Source organism: Delphinapterus leucas, chromosome 19, assembly GCF_059928025.1.
Source record: "Delphinapterus leucas isolate spDelLeu-1000000601 "Yukka" chromosome 19, BTC_Dleu_Yukka2, whole genome shotgun sequence".
Classification (NCBI taxonomy): Eukaryota; Metazoa; Chordata; class Mammalia; order Artiodactyla; family Monodontidae; genus Delphinapterus; species Delphinapterus leucas.
Genome location: NC_143147.1, coordinates 69,471,358 through 69,492,870, shown reverse-complemented (window position 1 = coordinate 69,492,870; position 21,513 = coordinate 69,471,358). Strand labels below are relative to the sequence as shown.

The window sequence follows — 21,513 nt, the reverse complement described above, 5'->3', positions numbered from 1 at the left end:
AACAGGAAAACAATAAAGTCAATGGAGGCAAACTTTTTTTTTTAAAGTTAAATAAAATTGATAAATTCTAGTTAGACTCATGAAATAAAAAGAGAGAAATACACTGGTAAATATAAAAACCTGTAGAATGGTAATTCTGGTTTACAACTCCACTTTTTATTTTTTATAGGATTACAAAGGCAGTTGAATAAAATGATATCCAACTATATGCTACCTACAAGGGACAAGGGACTCACTATAGATCTAAGGACACATCCAAGTTGAAAGTGAAAGGATGGAAAAGATATTCCATGCAAATAGTAACCAAAAGAGGGCAGGAGTGGATTTGTATTATAAGAAATAGATTAAGTAATAACCTGTTACAAGAGACAAAGAATGAACTTATATAATGATGAAAGGGTCAATGAACCAGGAAGATATAACAGTTATAAACATACATGCACCAAACATCAGAAGTCTTAAATATATGAGTCAAACATCAACAGAATGGAGGGAGAAATAGCTCTACAATAGTGGTAAGAAAACTTCAGTACCACACATTCAGTGATGGTTAGAACAATCAGAAGATCATAAAGAAACAGAGGACTTGAACAACACTGCAGGCCAATTTGACCAAACCAATATATAGAGAACATTCCATCCAACAGCAGTAGAATACATTATTCTCAAGTGCACATGGAATATTCTCCAGGATAAAACCATTTGATAGTCCACAAAACCAGTTTTAATGTATTTTAAAAGATTGAAATCATACAGAGTATCTTTGCTGATCAAAGTGTAGGGAAACTAGGAATCAATAGTAAAACTGGAAAATTCATAAATATGTGGAAAATAACACGCTCATAGTCAAGAAGTCAAAAAAGAAATCAAAAGGGAAATCAGAAAATATCTTGAGACAAATGAAAATGAAAACACAACATACCAAAACTTATGGGATGCAGTGAAAGCAGTGCTATGAGGGGAATTTATAGTTGTAAAATCTTACATTAAAAAAGAAAAATCTGACATCAACAACCTAAATTTACATCTTAAGGCACTAGGAAAAGAACAAACTCTGAAGCTAGCAGAAGAAAGGAACTAAAACAGAAAATGGGAAAACATTAGAGAAAATCATGGAAACCACTAGAAAAAAAAGACAACTGAAATCAGACATGAAAGAAGAGACATTGTAACTGATTTTACAGAAATAAAACATTATAAGTGAGTACAATGAGCAGTTGTAAACCAACACATTGGGTAGCCTAGATGAAGTGGATAATTTCCTAGAAACACAGTCTACCAAGACTGAATCATGAAGAAATAGAAAATCTATTTCTATTTCTAGAACAGACCTATAACTAGTAAGGAGATTGAAGCAGTATTCAAAAACCTTCCAACAAAGAAAAGCCTAGGACCAGATAGCTTCACTGGTGAATTCTGTCAAACATTTAAAGAATAGTTAACACCAGTCCAAACTCTTAAACTCTTCCAAAATTGAGGAGGAGGGAATACTTCCAGATTCATGGTATGAGGCCAGCATTACTGTGATACCAAAGCCAGACAAAGACACTACAAGAAAACTACAAACCAATATTCCTGATGAATATTGATGAAAAAACCCTGAAAAAAATACTAGCAAACAATTCAACAGCACATTAAAAGGATTATACACCATGACAAAGTGGGATATATTCACGGAATGCAAGGAAAATTTGACAAATGAAACAATCGTTATAGTACACCACATTAACAGAATGATGGAAAAGAAACACGTGATCATCTCAATTGATGCAGAAAAAGCATGTGACAAAATTTAACACCCTTTCATGATAAAAATACTTGACAGACTATGAATAGAAGGAAACTACCTCAAAAGAATAAAGGCCGTATATGAAAAGCCCACAGCTAACAGCATACTTAAGAGTGAAAGCAAAAGTTTTACCTTTAAGAGCAGTAAAAGACAGGGATGCCCACTCTCATCACTTCTATTCAACATAGTACTGGAAGTCCTAACCAGAGCAATGAGGCAAGAAAAAGAAAGAAAAGTCATCTAAATTGAAAAGAGAAGAAAAATGATCTCTGTTCACAAATGATATGATCTTACATACAGAAAACTAAATATTCCACAAAAAACTATTAGAACTAATAAACAAGTTCAATAAAGTAGCAGGATACAAAACCAACAAATAAAAATCAGTCACAATTTTATACAGTAACAGTGAACAATCTGAAAAGGAAATTAAGAAGACAGTTCCATTTACAACAGTTTCAAAAAGAATAAAATACTTAGGAATAAACTTAACCAAGGACTTGTACACTAAAAACACTACAAAATATTGTTGAGAGGAATTTAAAAAGACACCAGTAAATGGAAAGACATGAGTTCATGGATTGGAAGATTTAATATTATTAAGATGTACAATACAACCCAAAGTGATATATTGAATAATATTGGGTTGGGTAACATGGGAAACCCGAATGAACGTTTTGGCCAACCCAATACGATCCCTATCAAAATTCCAGTGGCTTTTTTTTTTTCTTTTCAGAAAAGGAAAAATACTTCCTAAAAGTCATGGAATCTCAAGTGACACTGAATAGCTAAAACAGTCTTGGGAAAGAAAAGCAAAACTGGAATTCAAACATTTTCTAATTTCAAAACTTCCTACAATCCACAGTAATCTAAACAGTGTCGTGCTATCCTCAAAGGATAGAGTGAGCTTTCTGCACCAGTGTGCAGTTTTAATCTTACCTCCCTTCTAGTAGCTAGCACCTCATAATAGAGATTAGAGGTGTGGAAAGAAGAAGAGGTAAAAAGTGGCTATAAAATTGCTAGAGTTGAAAAAAATATCAGAAATGTTACAACCATGTAAATATTTTGGATATAGCAAGGATAGATTTCCCAACCCAGGTATAGTAGTCTTCCTGTTTCTGGGAAACAAGGCTATTTTGCAGGACGGTCAATGCTGATGCTAGTCTAAGATACATGAGGGAAAGAGAGAACTGTACACAACCCTACAGTTCACTTTCACGTTTGGTGTTTGTGCTGGGAAACGTGGGAAGCTAGATCTGTTGCCAGTTTTATTTACCTTTTGTAATGAACATATTTTTTTTTTTGCATTTTAAATAAAAAATAACTAGCAGTTTTTGAATTAAATAAGTTTCTTGCTTGGCTACACTGAGATGCTAAATTCACTTGGAGAGAGCACCAAAAAAATATATATAAGTTCACACACCTTTGGAGATTCTAGATGTTCTTTGTACTCGGTATTTGTTGAAGCAAAGAGGAAATGTACCTAAACCAACCTCTATACAAAGGACAGACAGCACTGTAAATGTGAGTGTGCCCGTTAACACATAATACATTGACCAAATTTGGTAAGTGAGGCACCACAATTTGTCAGTGTTAATGATATAGAGGCCACGGTACTTAGGTACTTGTATGTAGCAATCAATAAAGCGTTTTTTTTTTCCTTATGACTTCGTGTTTTATGAAGATGATGCAAAGACTGTTGGGAATGATCTTTAACAAACTGTAGAAGGGGTGTCGTCTGCTCTGATATCAGTCTGTGGTTCCTATTCACAAAGCTCCTTGAGGAGAGAGACTGTCTTGCTCACAGTTATATTCCTAAGGCCTGTCACTGTACCATGGAGCACAGTTAATAACTCAGTTATTTGTTAAATGAATATGAATGAATGAACAAATTAATGATTGGATAAATTAATAAAGAAGTCTGGTACTGGCATAAAGACAGACATATAGACTAATAGATTAGAATAGAGAGCCCAGAGATAAGCCCTTGCATATATGGTCAAATGATTTTTGATAAGGGTGCCAAGACCATTAAATAGGAAAAGGACAGTCTTTTCAACAAATGGTGTGGCAAAACTGGATATTCACATGCAAAAGAATGAAGTTGGACTCTTACTTTTTACTATATATAAAAATTAAGGGGGCTTCCCTGGTGGCTCGGTGGTTGAGAGTCCGCCTGCCGATGCAGGGGATGCGGGTTCGTGCCCTGGTCCGGGAAGATCCCACATGCCGCGGAGCGGCTGGGCCCGTGAGCCATGGCTGCTGAGCCTGCGCATCCGGAGCCTGTGCTCTGCAACGGGAGAGGCCACAACGGTGAGAGGCCCGCGTAACGCAAAAACAAAAACAAAAACAAACAAAAAAATTAACGCAAAATGGATCAAATACCTAAACGTAAATATCGGGGGAAAGCTTCATGACGATGGATTTGGCATTGATTTATTGAATATGATACCAAAAGCACAAGCAACAACCAAAAAAAGCTGTAGATAAATTGGACCATGTCAAAATTTAAAACTTTTGTGCATCAAAGGACGCAATCAGCAGAGTGAAAAGGCAACCCATGGAATGGGAGAAAATATTTGCGAATCACCTACCTGAAAAAGGGTTAATATCCAGAGTATGTGAAGAACCCTACAATTCAACAACAACAAAAACAAACAACCTGATTAAAAAGTGGGCAAAGGACTTGAATAGACATTTCTCCAAAAAATTGATCGGTAATCATTCTGGAAATGCAAGTCAAAACCATAATGAGATGCCATCTATTAGGATGGCTACTATAAAACAAACAAGTGTTTGGCAAGGATGTGGAGAAGTTGGACCCCTCTGTGCTGTTGGTGGGAATGTAAAATAGTGTAGCTGTGGTTGAACACCGTCAGCAGCTCATCAAAAAAATTAAAAATACAATTACCATATCATACAGAAATCCCACTTCCATGTATATATCCAAAATAATTGAAAACAGGGACCCAAACAGATCCTTGTATAGCCTTGTACATAGCATCATTATTTTCAGTAGCCAAAAGATGGAAGCATCCCAAGTATCCATCAATGGATGAATGCATAAAAATGTGGCATATAATACAATGGAATATTCTTGAGCCTTAAAAAGGAAGGAAATTCTGACACATGTTACAACATGGGTGAACCTTGAAGATATTATGCTAAGGCAGATAAGCCAGTCACAAAATGAAAAATACTGTATGATTCCACTTACATGAAGTATAAATTCATAGAGGCAGAAAGTAGAATGGTGTTTGCCAGGGGCTGAGGGGAGAGGAGAAAGGGAAGGTATTGTTTAATAGGTAAGGTGTTTCCGTCTTGGGAAGATGGAACAACTCTAGAGGTGGATGGTGATGGTGGTTGCACAACACTGTCATTGTACTTCCAGCCGCTGAACTGAACACTTAAGAGTGGTTACGATGGTAAACTGTATGTTCCATGTATTTTGCCACAGTTAAAAATTTAAAAATGGGAGAGAAAACACAAATTCGCAATGTCAGGAATGAATGAAAGAGGAGGCTCCACACAGATCTTACAGATATTCAGAATATGACGAGGTGGGAATTCCCTCGTGGTCCAGTGGTTACGACTCCTCACTTTCACTGCTAGGGGCCCGGGTTCGATCCCTGGTCAGGGAAGTAAGATCCTGCAAGCACGTGGCATGGCTAAAAAAAAAGTATAATGAGGCTATTATAAACAACTTTGTATCAGTGAAAATTTGGATGAAATAGAAGAATTCCTTAAAAGACAAGAAGAAATGGGGAATCTGAGTATCCCTATAGTTAACCAAAGAAGTTTATTTTATAATTAACTACCTTCCTATAAAGAAATCTGTAAGCCCAGATGGTTTCCTTGGTGAATTCTATCAGGCTTTTATGGAAGAAATGATATCATCCTACATGAATTTTTTTCAGGAAATAGAGAAAGAGGGAATGCTTCCCAACTCACTTTGTTAAGTCTGTATTACTTTGTTTTCAAAAGAAGACAGACATTCCCAGAATGTAAAACTACATACCAATATTCCTGCATGAATATAGATTTAAAAATTCTTAATTAGCATATTGTATCCAGAAAATATACAAAGGGTATTATATCATGAATAGATGGTGCTCCTTGCATATAGAGAAAATATTCTAAATACATATATCTGATAAATGATTTGTGTCTAGAGTATGTGCAACTCAAGGAAAAGTAGACAACAACCCAATTAATGTGCAAAAGATTTTACAGACACTTCACAAAATGTATATATAAATAAATGGCTAATGTACACACATGAAAAGATGGACAACATCATCCTTTATCAGGGAAATGAAAATTATAAAGCACAATGTGATACCACTATACACCCATTAGAATGGCTAAAATGATAAAGACAGAAAACCAAGTATGGTGGCAATGAGATGAAACTGGAAGTCTCGTACAGCATTAATGGGAATATAAAGTGCCACCACCACTTTGGAAAACAGTTTACCAATTTCTTACAAAGTTTTAGATAATTTACCATATGACCTCACAATTCTATTCCTACATGTCAAGAGAAATGAAAATGTATGTCCACATAAATTCTTGAATGTCCATAGCAGCTTTATTCATAATAGCCAAATGTGGAGACAAGTGTCCATCAGTACATGAATCAAAAAGGAAATTAAGGTTCATGCATATAATGGAATACTTCTAATCAATAAAAAGAAATGAACTTTGATACATGCAACAACAACATGGCTAAATCTCTCTACCTTAGTGAGAGGAGCCAGACCTAAAAAGTGCATTCTGTTTGATTCCATATATAAGAGATTCTGCAAAATGCAGGTTGCCTGGGTTTGTGGGAGGGAGTAGATTGATTGCCAAGGAGGCCAAGAGAACTTCTGGATGTGATGGAAAGAATCTGTATCTTCATTGTACTGGTTACACAGGTATATACATTTGTCAGAACTCTACATTTTAAATGGGTATGGCTTTACAGTACATAAATTATACTTCAGTAAACCTAATAAAAGTCATATCTAGGTGTAGGTGAGACTTTCCTGGTGTGGCTTCTTCCATTGTAAACACCTGTGAACTAAAGTTGTACGTTACCTCCCCCCCGCCCCCCAGTGGTGAGAGAGGGACTGGAGAATTCCCATTTAAAAAACAGGGAAAATGGGAGACACAAACCAATGACAGTTCTATAGAAATTCTGAAATCTAGCAGGTGCTGATTGCCAGTTTCTTGATTAGGGCTTAGTGCTGCTTCCTGGAAGTGTTCTTCATGGTTCTCTGCTCTGTCTTTTGGGTTCTTGACTTTTCCTTCTGAATTATCTTTTTTTTTTTTTTCTTTTTAACAGAAGCAATGATTTGTTTTAAGCTGAGTAGTTTTCTCAGGCTGCCTCCTGTTTATAGGAATTTGGGGAACCAAATGCCTCTTTTCACTTTTTTTTTTTAATTTTTAAAAATTATTTTTGGTTGCATTGGGTCTTCATTGCTGCGTGCGGGCTTTCTCTAGTTGCGGCGACCAGGGGTTAATCTTCATTGCGGTGCGCGGGCTTCTCACTGCAGTGGCTTCTCTTGTTGCGGAGCACGGGCTTTAGGGCATGTGGGCTTCAGTAGTTGTAGCACGAGGGCTCAGTAGTTGTGGCGCATGGGCTTAGTTGCTCCGTGGCATGTGGGATCTTCCTGGACCAGGGATCAAACCCGTGTCCCCTGCATTGGCAGGCGGATTCTTAACCACTGCGCCCCCTCTTTTCACTTTGAACTCTGTCCTTTCATACGACGAGTCTAGTTCCTTGGCTTTGAGGCCATGTCTGTGTTCCTTGCCTTTCCAGGGCACAAAGCTTCTTATAAGCCAGAGCTTTCCAAAGTGGTCACCAGCACTGATTTTCAGCTTCTTCTCAAGAACAAGGAACTCCAACCCTGCTTCTGGTTTCTTGATGAGTTTGACTTTGTCCTTCTACTTAGAGGAACTTTGATTCTCTCCTACTTGTCCAGAGTCATACTTCCTGCTCTTTCTAGCTGTCTCTGAAACCAGAGCCTGGCAGACCTTCAGTTCCTGTCCTTTTTATGACATTACATTTTTTAAAATTAAAGTATAGTTGATTTACGATATTATATTAGTTTCAGGCATACTACTAGTGATTCGGTATTTTTATAGATTATATTCCATTTAAAGTTATTATATAATATTGGCTATATTCCCTGTGCTGTACAATATATCCTTGTATCTTATTTATTTTATACATAGTGGTTTGTACCTCTTAATCCCCTCCTCCTACCTTGTCCCTCCCACCACCCCTCTCGCTACTGGTAACAATTAGCTTGTGAGTCTGTTTTGTTATATTTGTTTGCTTTGTTTTTTAGATTTCACACATAAATGATAACATTCAGTGTTTGCCTTTCTGTGTCTAACTTATTTCATTCAGCATAATACATTTTAGGTCCATCCATGTTGTTGCAAAGGGCAAAATTTTATTCCTTTTTATGGCTGAGTAGTATTCCATTGTATATATGTACCACACCTTCATCCATTCATCTGTTGCTGGACACCTAGGTTGCTTCCATGTCTTGTCTGTTGTAAATAGTGCTGCTGTGAACATTGGGGTGCATGTATCTTTTTGAATTAGTGTTTTCATTTTCTTTGCATATATACCCAGGAGTGGAATTGCTGGATCATATGGTAGTTCTATTTTTAGTGTTTTGAGGACGATCCTTACTGTTTTCCATAGTGGCTCCACCAATTTACATACCCACTATCAGGGTGCTAGGTTTTCCTTTTTTCCACATCCTCACCAACATTTATTTGTGGTCTTTTTGACAATAGCATGGCATTACACTTTTTGGGGTTTTTTGGGCATTGCATTTTTGTCCGAGCTAAAAGAGATGTTCTAGGTTATTCCTTTAGGTTTTTCTCCAATGCAGTCTTGACTGGCATTGTCACTACTATTTCTTTAATCATTATTTTCCCAGTTTCTGTTTTATTTATGCCTTCTGGAATTTATATTATTTTGGTATGAGAGATTTTGAATTTATCTTCCTTATCTGTTGCATTTTTATTTATTCATCCCTTAATTTTTTTGTGTGTTCTCAGAATATTTCTTGAAGTAGTTTTCTAATTCACTGATTTGATTTTATGCTATATTTTATCTGCCATTCTCTTCTTACATTGTGGTTTTAAAATTTGGTAATGATGCTTTTCATTTTTAAGCACATTTTTATGATCACAGATTGTTTATTTCCTTTTTATATCTGAAATGTCTACTTGAATCACATTGAGGACACAAATTAAAAAGACATTTTAGAAATTTTCCATATGTATAAGTTTCTTTTGCAGGAAGAAATTCAGTCAGTCTTTGTTTAGGCTTTTAAAGCTTATTATATGTCTCATTACTTATCTCTTTATTTTTATAGTGACAAGTCTATGTTTCTGTAGTATTTGGAATCAGCAAAGATGCTGGGAGAATGTTTCTGGATTGTCGTTGAAATATTTTAGCATTAGGAAAAAGTGAAAGGGAAAAACTTACATTTCCTCTAGTTTTACTCTTCCAGAGGAGGAAGGAGGCACTTGCACGTCAGGGAATCTTACTCATACTCCGAGACCCTGCTTTCTGGGCTAGCTTGGCACCCACACGTGAATGAGCCACAGTCCCTCCTTCTCATTGGCACAAGCTCCGTAGTCCTGACCTCGCTGTAATCGTGTCCCCCGTACCAACGGTAGGCTGTCTTCATAAGCACCATGACTTGCTATTTATTCTCTGTGGCAGGCAGCACCTGCTGTTCTTCCTAAAGGATAACACAGGGTTAAGCTTTGCCCCCTGCCCTCTGTCTCCCTGTTCACCCTGACCTCCAGCCCCATCACTGTGAATCTGAGCCGTCTTTGTGCCTCCTTAGAGTTCCAGTTAATTGCGTTTCCAGCTGGAGTCATTATCAGTGGCAAGAGATGAAACTTCTGTGCTTAATGCCCCATGCTTCTTGTGCCAGCTGGATCTTAGCAATGATGCTGACCTCCTTCTTTAGTTGGCTCAACTGCCTTCACAAGAAGCTGACTTCAGCAATGCCTCTGCTTTACTTGGCCTGCACTGGAGCATGTTTCAGGGGAAATAGAATGAATTTAGTTTGGGGCATGTTGAATTGGAGGTAGGGCTATTCAGTTTGTATTTGCAATGGGGTTGGAGGCCAAGAGAGCAGTTTGGGCTGGAGATGTAGATTGGTAATCAGAGCTTCTCCTTATTATTTGAAAAACTAATAGTATATTGGATTGACCAGGGAAAGCACATAAAAGGAAAATAAATATGGTTAGACACAGAACCCCAGGGATTATAGCATGTATGAGATGGGCAGAGAAAGAAAAGCTAGTGAAAAAGCTGTGAAGGAGATTTCTAAAGGACCAGATAGGAACCGGGAAAGAATGGTTCTGTGGAGCCAATAAATGTGGCATCTTTAAAGCACCACCCCTAACGTTTTAGTGAGAGCAGCCAGGGTAAGAACAGATTGCGGCTCATTTGCGTGAGCACCTAGGAGATCAACGCTGACTTTACTTACAGCACTTTCAGGATGAGTGGAAGTCAGATTGTAGTTGATTGGAGAGGACAGGGCAGGATAGGACATAGATTCAATAACTTATTTTGAAAATTTACTAAGAAGGGGAAGAGGTAGGATCGTTACAGAAGACAGCTACATGTGACTTAAAAGGATGTGTTGTTTTATGTATGCACCCTGTGTAATAAATAGATAAATGTTTCAGTCCTCTTTTTTATTAATATTTTCTATGAGAAGAATTACTTTTAATATTTAAGCATTTTTCAATTTTTAAGTATCGCTCTTTTTATGATTGTTTAATCTATTCTTAAAGAAGAACAGGCCACTACTTAGTATGGTATATCAGGGTGTCTCTTCCCACATACTAAGTTTTAAATGCTTTATATCAGCTCAAGCACACTGGCTGATGAGATTATTCTCAAAATATTACTTTATCTCATTTTCTCATTTATTTTTAAGTATTTGGATATCTGGACTACGGATAGGGGTATAAAAAAAATCCACAGCTCTCTTTAAAACAACTTTTTCAGACATTCTCAATTACTTAGTAACTAGTCTAAGGAATGTTATTCTGTCAGCGTTAACTACCAAAAAACACATTAATTTTAATCTTGTCTTTTTGAACTACTGTTCTGTCTTTTGAGAATACTTAGTATGACCCACAATTTGTGAAGGAAATCCTGATATGGCTAGTGGTTGAAAGTCAGTGGCTTTAATTCATTAAATAATGGTTAGTTTTCATTTTGTGTCTCTTGAAGTAACCATTCAGAGAATAGATATTTGTAATCATGGAACGTCCATTGAAGTAGCTCGAATAGAAATATATGGGAGAGAAGTGGACATGAAGGGAAGTCAAATATTTTCTTAGGAAACTAGATTCCCTAGGATAATGGATAAAGTAATTTACCCATTATCCCTGGTAATATAAAAATATGGCAGTACAGGAAGATGATTGCACCAGGTGCCACCCACATAATCCAGTTAAAGAGTTGACAATATCGCATCGTATGTGTCTACCACTTCTGCTCTGTCCATTTCTCTGTTAATGGATACTTGGGTGGTTTCCATATCTTCAGCATAGTGCCTAGTTAACAATGTAGTATTGTGCTCTTCAAAATTTGTTAAAAGGATAGACCTCATATTAAGTGTTCTTACAACAAAACAAAAACAAAGGGTCACAGGGAAACTCTGGGAAGTACTGGATATGTCTGTTACCTTGATGGTGGTGATGGTATCACAGGTGTTTGCGTATGTTCAAACTCATCAAATTGCACACAATAAATATGTTCAGTTCTTTGTATGTCAATTATACCTCAATAGAGCTCTTTTTTAAAAAAGAAAAAAATATATGGGAGACTCTAGGCTAAAGTAGAATATTGAGAATGGCACTTTTTTGTACTATATTTTATATTGGAGAAAAATCTTTTTGTCCTAATTCATCTGGAAGCTTAAACTATTTTCCTGTTTATGCTCTACTTATGTTTTACCTAAATTAACATGGCATATTTTTAAATTTAGGACTTTGATTTATCTGTGGTTTCTGAGATGGCTTCAAATTAATTCAGACTTTCAGCTATGTGAAAGTTTTGTTATTTTATATATTTTAAGACTTCATCATGATGTGAAACATGAATCCAACAAAACTTGCTAACCTTTTAAAACAATTATCTTCTCTGAGAATGCATGCTTCAATTTTTCTCTTCCTACACGTAGGAAAAGGGGAAATACATGTGGTTTATTATAGTCCCACTTAACAATAGCATTTGTTTGTAAGCAAGCATGTGGCATTTAGGTGACATTTTACTTATAGTTTAATAAATACAAGTGGTTATTATTTGTATTTCTTTTTTCTTTGCTCTTGAAACGTCATTGTTAATATAAACAGTCATCTCATTTCCAAAAGGAAAAAAATATTGTAATCCTAGATTTGAATACCGCTGTGTCCTCTGAATTCCCCAATTCTGACTGTGACTGTTTTGGTCTCTTAATAGGGAACAATGCATTGCAAAGCTCCAAACCAGATCACAGTTTATGAGTCCAACCTACAGAGATGATGGACAGATTATTACCCCAAGGAGTTATGTAAGATCAGAATCTACTTTTGTTTTTTTGTTTGTTTGCTTCTTGTTTTCAGATATCTCCACATAGGGCTTTCCTGGTGGCGCAGTGGTTGGGAGTCCGCCTGCCGACGCAGGGGACATGGGTTTGTGCCCTGGTCTGGGAGGATCCCACATGCTGCGGAGCGGCTGGGCCCGTAAGCCACGGCCGCTGAGCCTGCGTGTCCGGAGCCTGTGCTCCGCGATGGGAGAGACCACAACAGTGAGAGGCCCGCATACCAAAAAAAAAAAAAAAATCTCCACATATTTTTAGTTTCATATTGTTAAATTCCAACGATTACTTACAAACAATAAAGTCTGAAGGTTTTGGTGAATATCCTGGTTTCAAAGAAAGTGGTGTATTTGGTATGTTCCATAGCGTTCCTTCTGCTTTCTCAAAGATTCTGAGGCATCGTGTTAATCAGTCTATCATTTTTCCTGTGCATTGAAGAATAACTTTGAAAAGGTTTTGTTTTTTAGTTACTTTTCCCCTTTTACTCAGTATATGTCTAAAAATGATTAGACACACAATGGTCATAAACTTAAGAAATTGGGATTAGTTTGTAGTGAAGTAGGGAACACTGCCTTCCTGATGAAGGTGAACTGTTCCTATCTTGAAATATGAATACTTCTCTTGCATGTAACTACTTAACATAGATTTGGTTTGACCATGGAGCTAATGAGCATTCCAGTCAGCTTGATAAAGAGAAGGACTCTGCCTGCTTCCTACAGCATAACTCAGCTTGTCTTGGGTGATGAGACTTTTAGTTACAAGCAAGTCGAATGTGAAACATGACAGTTTTAGAACATTGGCTCTGAACATAACTCCTTCCATTTTCTCCAGTGATGAAGGGTTCCAGTTTGGAACTTTCATAAATATCTTAATATAAAGAGCAGCACATTTTAGATATTTGTGAATTTATTATCAATCATTATATTTACTCAAAATAAATAAGGGAGGTGCATTTTAAAAGACATTCTCATTCACACATACACACACAAACATTCAAAAAGCAAGGGACCAACAGTAGAGGCAATAATGAATTTTAATATAGTGTATATAATAAACCCAACATTTTGTTCAATAGAAATCTGGAGATTCAGTAAAATATGAAGAACATTTTTTTTTCTTCTAAATTTTGAATTTTATTTTATCTTTTTATACAGCAGGTTCTTATTAGTCATCAGTTTTATACACATCAGTGTATACATGTCAATCCCAATCGCCCAATTCAGCACACCACCATCACCACCCCACCGTGGCTTTCCCCCCTTGGTGTCCATCCGTTTGTTCTCTGCATCTGTGTCTGAAGAACATTTTAATGTATTTTTCATCACTTCAGATAATTTAAATGACCATAGATAAATAGATTTATTTGTTAGTAGTGTGGTTTTCTAAAAGCATGAAAATGCTATACCAAGAAATTAAATTTAAATTTAAATAAAATAAAATATTTTGGCTGTACTGTAGGATGTACATTATTATTTTCCACAGACTTACTTTCTAAGTTTGTAGGGCTTTCAGGTCATTGTCCATTTCTGGGTACAGATCTTTGGCTGTCCTCAGTTAATTATAATTTTAATCTGGTTTGATAAGTTTGTAATATAATAAATTATATGGGAGGGAAAAGAGCATGGAATTTTATTTTATTTTTTTATAAATTTATTTATTTTTACTTATTTATTTTTGTGTGTTGGGTCTTTGTTGCTGCGCGCGGGCTTTCTCTAGTTGCGGTGAGCGGGGGCTACTCTTCGTTGCGGTGCGAAGGCCTCTCATTGTGGTGGCTTCTCTTGTTGCGGAGCACGGGCTCTAGGTGCGCAGGCTCAGTAGTTGTGGCTCGCAGGCTCTAGAGCGCAGGCTCAGTAGTTGTGGCGTACGGGCTTAGTTGCTCCGCGACATGTGGGATCTTCCCGGACCAGGGCTCGAACCCGTGTCACCTGCATTGGCAGGCAGATTCTTAACCACTGCACCACCAGGGAAGTCCCTTAATTTTTTTAAGAAGTAAAGAATTACTCTTTCATAATAAATAATTATGTTTTCATGATGTGAATCCAAAGCTTATTTCTCTTTATGTACAGTGTATGAATGAGAATTAATTTAAGAACAAAAAGCTTCTTGGACAGCAATACAAACTTCCCTGTTAACTAATTTTAATGAGAGTAAATAATCATTTTTTCAAGTGTTTCCCTACCCCCCTTTAAAGTTACTGTGGTATACCACAATTAAAACTTTTTGTGAAAGAACTTAAAGAGAAGGGTCTGGATTATTTTTTAAAATATTCTTTCGATTTTTTTTTTTCTGAAATCTAGTTGCTGTGTGAATATATTGTGAAGGCCTCTCATAGCCTTAAGCAGCTGTAATAAACAGTCATTACTTAGAATTGAGAACTAACTCAGTTGTAACATAATCCTTTCCTCTGAGGGTAGTATAGCATTACTAAAAAAGGCACACAAAACTCTTATTACTCTGAATGACATATATTTTGTCCTGTTTTCTCCCTCCCTCCCTCCCTCCCTCCCCTCTGCCCTTCTTTCCTTCCTTCTCTCACTCCCTTCTTTCCCTCCTTCCTTTCCACTTTTGTTTCTTCCCTCCATCCTGTCTTTTTTTTATCCTGCTTTTCTTTTTCTCTTTTGTACTTTAGGAAATTCATTCGAGGAAATCTGCTCTTTCTTTGGATGACAGTGACATCGAAGCTCGCCTTAATAGTTGGAATCTTGGGGTAAAAAAGTATTTGTTTCATGTATGTATGTTGATGTGGCAGAATCATGTTGTATTTGGAAAACATCTTCACTAATTTAATTCTAAACAATGACTATTACTGGCTGTTAAACATTTAGTACTGTGTGAGCACTGGGAAGGACTTGGGGAACAGGAAAGAGAAATAACATTCCAAAGAAGCGTGAATGGTCCCTGCCCTCGACAAGCTGACTTTCTTGTTGTGAAATAAGAGATATACACATGAAACAGTTAAATAAACTTTAAGATAGTGTATGATCAAACTATATAACCAAAGTGAGTTATCTAGAAAGTAGAATCCTGAGGCGGAGGAGAGAGTAGGAGGACTTGGAGAAGCAAGGTCAGCTGGGTTAGAAACATTCTCCAGGCGGCCTCAGGATGAGCCGCCATCGTGGATGGCAGTTTTCATGTTCAGAGGCCGGCTGTGAATGTTTCTGGGTGGGTAGGGAGGAGGGGGCAGGAACTAGAGGCAGAAAGAGGCATGAAGAAAGGTGTGGCCGTGACCGGGACTCAGTTATGGTTAGAGGGCAGTGCCATCAGGTTGGGCTGCATTGGAGCTTTGAATACTAAACTGAGAAGTTTAGCTTTTAAATTTTAGGCAGTAGTGAGATTAATTTTTTTTCCCCTCCACATTCCACTTTACATATATGCTGTTTAAATGCTTTCAGGAAGTGAAAAGGGGTTTGATCAATTTTTTTAATCCCACTTTATTATTATCAAAATAATTTGTAACTTGAAAAATTTGAAAAACATGTAAAGTTGGATGAATAAAATTTGTATTAACATTTTGTTAAATATATCTTTCCCTCATTTTTTTCCTGTGTGTATTTATAAAATTAAGATTTAAACAAAATTGGGGTCATATTATAATTACTATTTTATTATGTGCTGTTTTAAATTTGGTATAAGTTAATAATAGTTCTATTAGCATGAATATTAATGGTAGCACTAATTTTTCTTTTGAGTAGATAGTTCATAACCTATTTAAACATTCTGACATTTTTGGGCATGTAGGTTGCTCCCAGTTTATTGCTAATATAAGTAATACTGCAATAAAATTCCATAAAAGAGTCCTTTTATACCTACTTGGTTGCTTTCTTAGGTTATGTTAGGTCTTGGTACATTGCCCTCCAGAAGGTGTATACCAATTTGTTCTCCAACCAGAAGTATATAGGACTGTCTGTTTCTTACTTCTTCACTGACATCAGGTGTTGTTAGTTTTTTAAAAAAACCTAAAACCCTTCCTACTAACAATGTTCTTTTTTTAAAATAAATTTATTTATTTATTTTTGGCTGTGTTGGGTCTTTGTTGCTGCGGGCGGGCTTTCTCTAGTTGCGGCGAGCGGGTCTACTCTTCATTGCGGTGCGCAGGCTTCTCATTGCAGTGGCTTCTCTTGTTGGGAGCACAGGCTCTAGGCACACGGGCTTCAGTAGTTGTGGCACACGGGCTCAGTAGTTGTGGTTCACGGGCTTCAGTAGTTGTGGCAGGTGGGCTCAGTAGTTGTGGCTCGCGGGCTCTAGAGCACAGGCTCAGTTGTGGCACACGGGCTTAGTTGCTCTGCAGCGTGTGGGATCTTCCCAGACCAGGGCCCGAACCCGTGTCCCCTGCATTGGCAGGTGGTTTCTTAACCCCTGCACCACCAGGGAAACCCCATATAAATACCAATCTTTAATGAAAGCAGTGCTTTAGGACATGTGACTAGGTGGTATTAAGAAGGTCACAGCGGGTGTGCATAGACACGGAGAAAGGGAGCCAACCCTCCTTTAGGTGTCTGCGGTGGACTCCACGGTGGTGTAGTTTCTGTGAAGACGGAAAGGATAGGAAAGAAACACATTTCAAAGAGAATAAAGAATGCTTAGTGGCTGATTGGTGGGCTGAATAGGAGGGCGCCTGAAGGTTTGGTTGCAGGAAAACGGGAAGGTTGTGTCTCTGTCAGTTAATTGATTGTCTGATGGGGGAAGCATTTCAGGGGTTTCAACGTGTTATTCTAGACTGGTAGGGTCAAGAGAGGCGGTAAGATGAATTGGGGAGTTCAAGGTTTTCAGCTCCATGAGTGAGTCTCCAGGGCTGGTGTCTTGTTTTGCAGCCGCACTGCTGTAGGTGGTGGCTGTATCCAGGGCCTGGGACAGATCTAGTCTTCAGAGACTTCAGAGTGAGGGGGCTGGCTGCGCAGTGGCCACAGTTAGAGGGGAGGGGACCCGGAAGGATTTAAAGCAGTGTGAATCTCCATGGCATTTGGGGAGTATGCTAATGAAAGAGAAGAAAGAATTGATAGTGAGAGGGCAATAAGAAGACCGTTTTCACATTTGAAGGGGTAGGGGAAGCTGCCACTGGAGGGGAGTGCTGAGTTACTGGTGTGGGAGAGGAGCACAGGAAACCCCTCAGAAAGACCCATTCTGTTTGCCAGAAAGCAGTATCAAAGTGAAAAATAAAATTCTGGGCTGTCCTTTTAAAATTGCCTTTGCCCTTAGCCTTTTGAAACTTCTGCTGTACATTTCTTAGCACATAGAATACTTTTCACAATTATTTAACTGTTCAGAGGATTAAAATTTTTATTCATATAAAAAATTAAGATAAAACATCTAAAATATTTTGAGGTAATACCCTAAAACTAGGACTGCCTGGGGTTTTGTTTCACATTTTTATTGTTCAAAGAATGCACTAACAGTGTAAAATATGAAAGTCTTGCGTTTTTATATATTTATAACGCATATGCATTAATCAGGTTGAACTGTATCTCTTGATCACAGTAGAATACTTTAAATACCCAGTGTGTTCAGAAGCTTCGATTTTGCTTTGATTTTAGTTTGTATGGGAATGTGCAGTGCACTCTTGTGTCTTTCTTCCTCTGAATGGTCAGTTTATAGCTAGTGAATTCTGTGCTCTGTACTAAGGGCACGTGTTTTATATCGCTGGCATGCCTGTCAGCACCTACTTTCTGATTCATTAGATGTTCTAGATTTTTAATTTTGTAGTTACTGTTGAAAAAATATATTTCTCCCCCAATTATGTTCTTTCTTTTCCTAGGAGTGTGTTAATACTTTCCCTAGGAATGCATAATTCAAGTAGGAATTTACTTGGTAAAGCTAGCAATTAAATAATACAATTCCGCCTGTATTATTTTTTAAATTACTCTTTAACCTTTTTAACCTTTAGCTTTTGGGAAGCTTTCTTGCTTTGTTAACGTATATTTCATGCATGACTGTCTTTATGTAAAATTTTTTTCTTTTTTCATGAGCACGGCTGTGGGACCCGGAAGGGGAGGGCTCTCCCAGGCCTTCCATCGGGTCACCAGCCCCCAACCCGTTCCCACCCAGGACCTAGGTGCTGACTGAGAGCCTCGCTCCCATCAGGAGCGAACAAACAGTGGGGACTCTTTAGGTGACGCCCTTAGGTCAGGTCTCTTCAGAATTTGTGCAGGAGATCTCCCAGGACAGGCAGTGGAGGAAATGGGACCCGGCGGAGGATGGAGTGGGGGAGGTCAGTGGGAGTGAGGCCCCCCGATACCGCGGGGAGCTCCCGAGGGTGGACAGCACCCCTACCCTAGTCCGGCGGCCCCACTGAGGGCAGAGCCCATGGGGGAGAACTTCCTGTCCAGGGCTGGGGGGCACCTGCAAGCCCTCGGCAGCTGGAGACGCCCCCGAACCCCCCCTGTAAGGAGTGAGGGACCCCTGGCTGTCTTCCCTGTGGTCGTCCTGCCGGGGCCTGTCCAGAACTGTGCTCAGTCACCGGGCATAGCTGTCCCCACGGCTGAGTGGACACGTGGGCGAGTCCAGGTGAGAGGAGCGCCCACGCTGCCGAGCCTCGGAGTCCTGGGCTAAATAAAGTGCGCTAGTTGGAAGCCAAGGAGCTCAAAGCTAATGGATACGGTAGATGCTGCCAAACAGTTTTCTAAAGTGATTGTGCCAGTCTGCACCGTCATCGGGATGCGGCGTGGACCGGTTCCTGCCCCTCTACTTTCTCTTCCATACTTGGTGTTGTCTGTTAGTTTTTCTTTTAATTATAAAACTTAGCCGTTCTTGACAGTGGTAGTGACATTGGGAAGTGTGCTTTTAATATGTATTTTCCTGATGACTGATAGAGTTAGATGCCGTTCAATACGTTGACTGACAGTTTGGGTAGCCTCTCAGAGTTAAGTGCTTACTGAAGACTTTTCCAGTTTTCCTGTTGGGTTGTCTGCCTTTTTCTTCTGAATATGTAAGAGCTTTGTATCTGTTCTGGATGACTACTTTTGGAATATAGTATTGTAAATATTTTCTTCCACCTTGTTGCTTTCCTTCATTCTCTTACTGGTGTCTTTGATGAACAGAAATTTAAAATTTTAATGCTGTTCATCTTCACATTTTTATCTCATGAAAAAATGCTTTTTCTGTCCTGTTTAAGGTCTTTGACTATCTTGAGTTCCTGACGATGTTCTATGTTTTCTTCGAACAACTCTATTGTTTCACTCTTTCTATTTAGATTTTTATGCCATCTGGGGCCGATTGTAGTATATGTTGTAAGATAGGAAGTTAAGATTTGTTTTCGTCCCTTATAAGTATCCAGGTGACACTTGCATTTATTGCAAAGACTATTCTTTTCCTGCTGCGCTGCAGTGTTACTTGTCTCATAAATCAGGTGACAGTACATGTGTGTTTCCATTCTGTTCCTTTGGCTTATTTGCTTTTCCTTGTGGCAGTGATTGATGTCTATATCTTTATTTCATTTGTGCTCATTAAATGTTTGTTGAAACGTGAGTAAACCAACAAATGAACCTTCATTTGTAGTACTTTTTTCTGTGGAAAACATTTTTCAAGTTCTAAAATATTGACTTAAAAACATTATTTTGGAGCATAATTGATTTGACATTGATGACTGAATTTATTTTATGCTATAGAAAGAGTTTTGGCAGTTCTTCTGACGGATGCTGTGACTTAAAAACGCTTATTCTAGTTGTGCTGCTAGTAATATATTGCCCGAGAATGTCCTTTCCTCTAAGACAGCTAAAATATCAGATAAAGTGTTTCTATATTTCTGGAACCTTGGAGCATCTCTATCTGATCAACATTAGTTAGTCTATAAGGAGGTCAGTTTGACCAAGTCCTGAATAATCTCTTCAAGAAACAAACTGACAGAACTCTTTGTAACTGAAAAATTAGGCTAAAAAACTTAACAAAATAAAATGTTAAAAGTCGGTTTTCATTAGAGAGCATTCAGATATCTGTATTTATGTCTAGTTTAAATTATTATTTATTTTATCATTGTGACTCTGTTTTTCAAACAAGAAATGTTTTGTCACGTGATTTATTCATGCTATTGGAACTAAATTATTTTTGGCTTTGCTTTCTGTATAATATTTTGTTAGACTTTAATATTTCACATAAGTTCTTTTTATCTTCCATTTTGGACATTTCTTATTGTGGTATTCTTTCTTGAGGTGTTATGAGAAAACAAGAAGTCTTCTAAAAGAGCATGAAGAAAGTAAATGTTAAGACTACAGATTGCTGCAAGTCCATGTTACTTGTGGGTTACAAAGTGGGAACATTTAACTTCAAAGCACGTCTGGCTGCTGTTATAAAATCAGAAAATAGACTGCTTATTTCCCTCAGATAGACTAAAGAACATGCTCTGCTATGAGTAGTTCTCATTACATTTTAAAAGTGGGTATGAGACAAACACAATGTATTGTAAATGAATAACAACAACAGGAGATTTATACTTGTTTACAGTGTTCATTCTTGCTTTTAAATATTAGAATAGATTTTTTTTTTGGTCAACTTGAGAGAGGAAATTTATGATAACAGGATGACTCCTTAATTTCTGTATTTAATGGCTTTTAAAGATGAAGAGGATGAAATAGGAGTTATTTTTGCATAGTTGAGAGGCTACATTGTAATTAGCTAAACCAATATTTTGTACCCTGCTTATAAATGTAGAGCCGGGTAAAAATAAGTCACAGATGGTTTTCTTGGCTTTTGGTTTTAAATTTTAAGCTTAATTAGAGCTTGAGCATCTTTGGGAATTCTCTGTTTCCCTCTTCATTTTCCCCCTTATATTTAATTCTGCTTTATGAATTAGGGTTTTATATGCATGTGTCTTTGAAGGACTTACTTTCTATGCTGGTTTTCTCCATTCCAAAAATAGAGAATGGTTACTTACTTTTCATATATATACCTTCAGACAATAAATATTTATCGAGTGTACTTTGCTGCCTGCTGGAAATTTGCTGCCTCTGTTTTTCCAAAAGTTGTGTATATGTATAGTACAGTGTTATTTACTAAAGACTATGCATCTTTCTCTGGTATGATATTTAAGTAGAGTTTACTATTATCTTTACTTAATAAATGTTTCCCAAAGTAAATGCACTAATTCATACACCCAACAGTAGTGCTCCACAT

The 21,513-nt window shown here is 37.6% G+C and overlaps 1 protein-coding gene across 17 annotated transcripts in view; it reads left to right on the top strand.

The window, feature by feature from the left end:
• CEP112 (centrosomal protein 112) overlaps positions 1-21,513 on the top strand; it is a 413,480-nt gene that overhangs the window by 27,638 nt on the left and 364,329 nt on the right. For 14 of the 17 annotated variants that reach the window (XR_016389081.1, XM_089901741.1, XM_089901740.1 and 11 more), the window contains 2 exons: positions 12,294-12,384; positions 15,041-15,139. The exons of 1 other annotated variant lie outside the window; for it this stretch is intronic. Coding sequence is in view for 15 of the 16 variants with exons in the window: in XM_089901741.1 (XP_089757867.1) it covers positions 12,294-12,384; positions 15,041-15,139 (190 nt within the window). In the remaining variant the exon portion in view is untranslated. The remainder of the gene's footprint in view (positions 1-12,293; positions 12,385-15,040; positions 15,140-21,513) is intronic. 2 more of the 17 variants (XM_022589828.3, XM_022589836.3) reach the window with 2 other exon arrangements.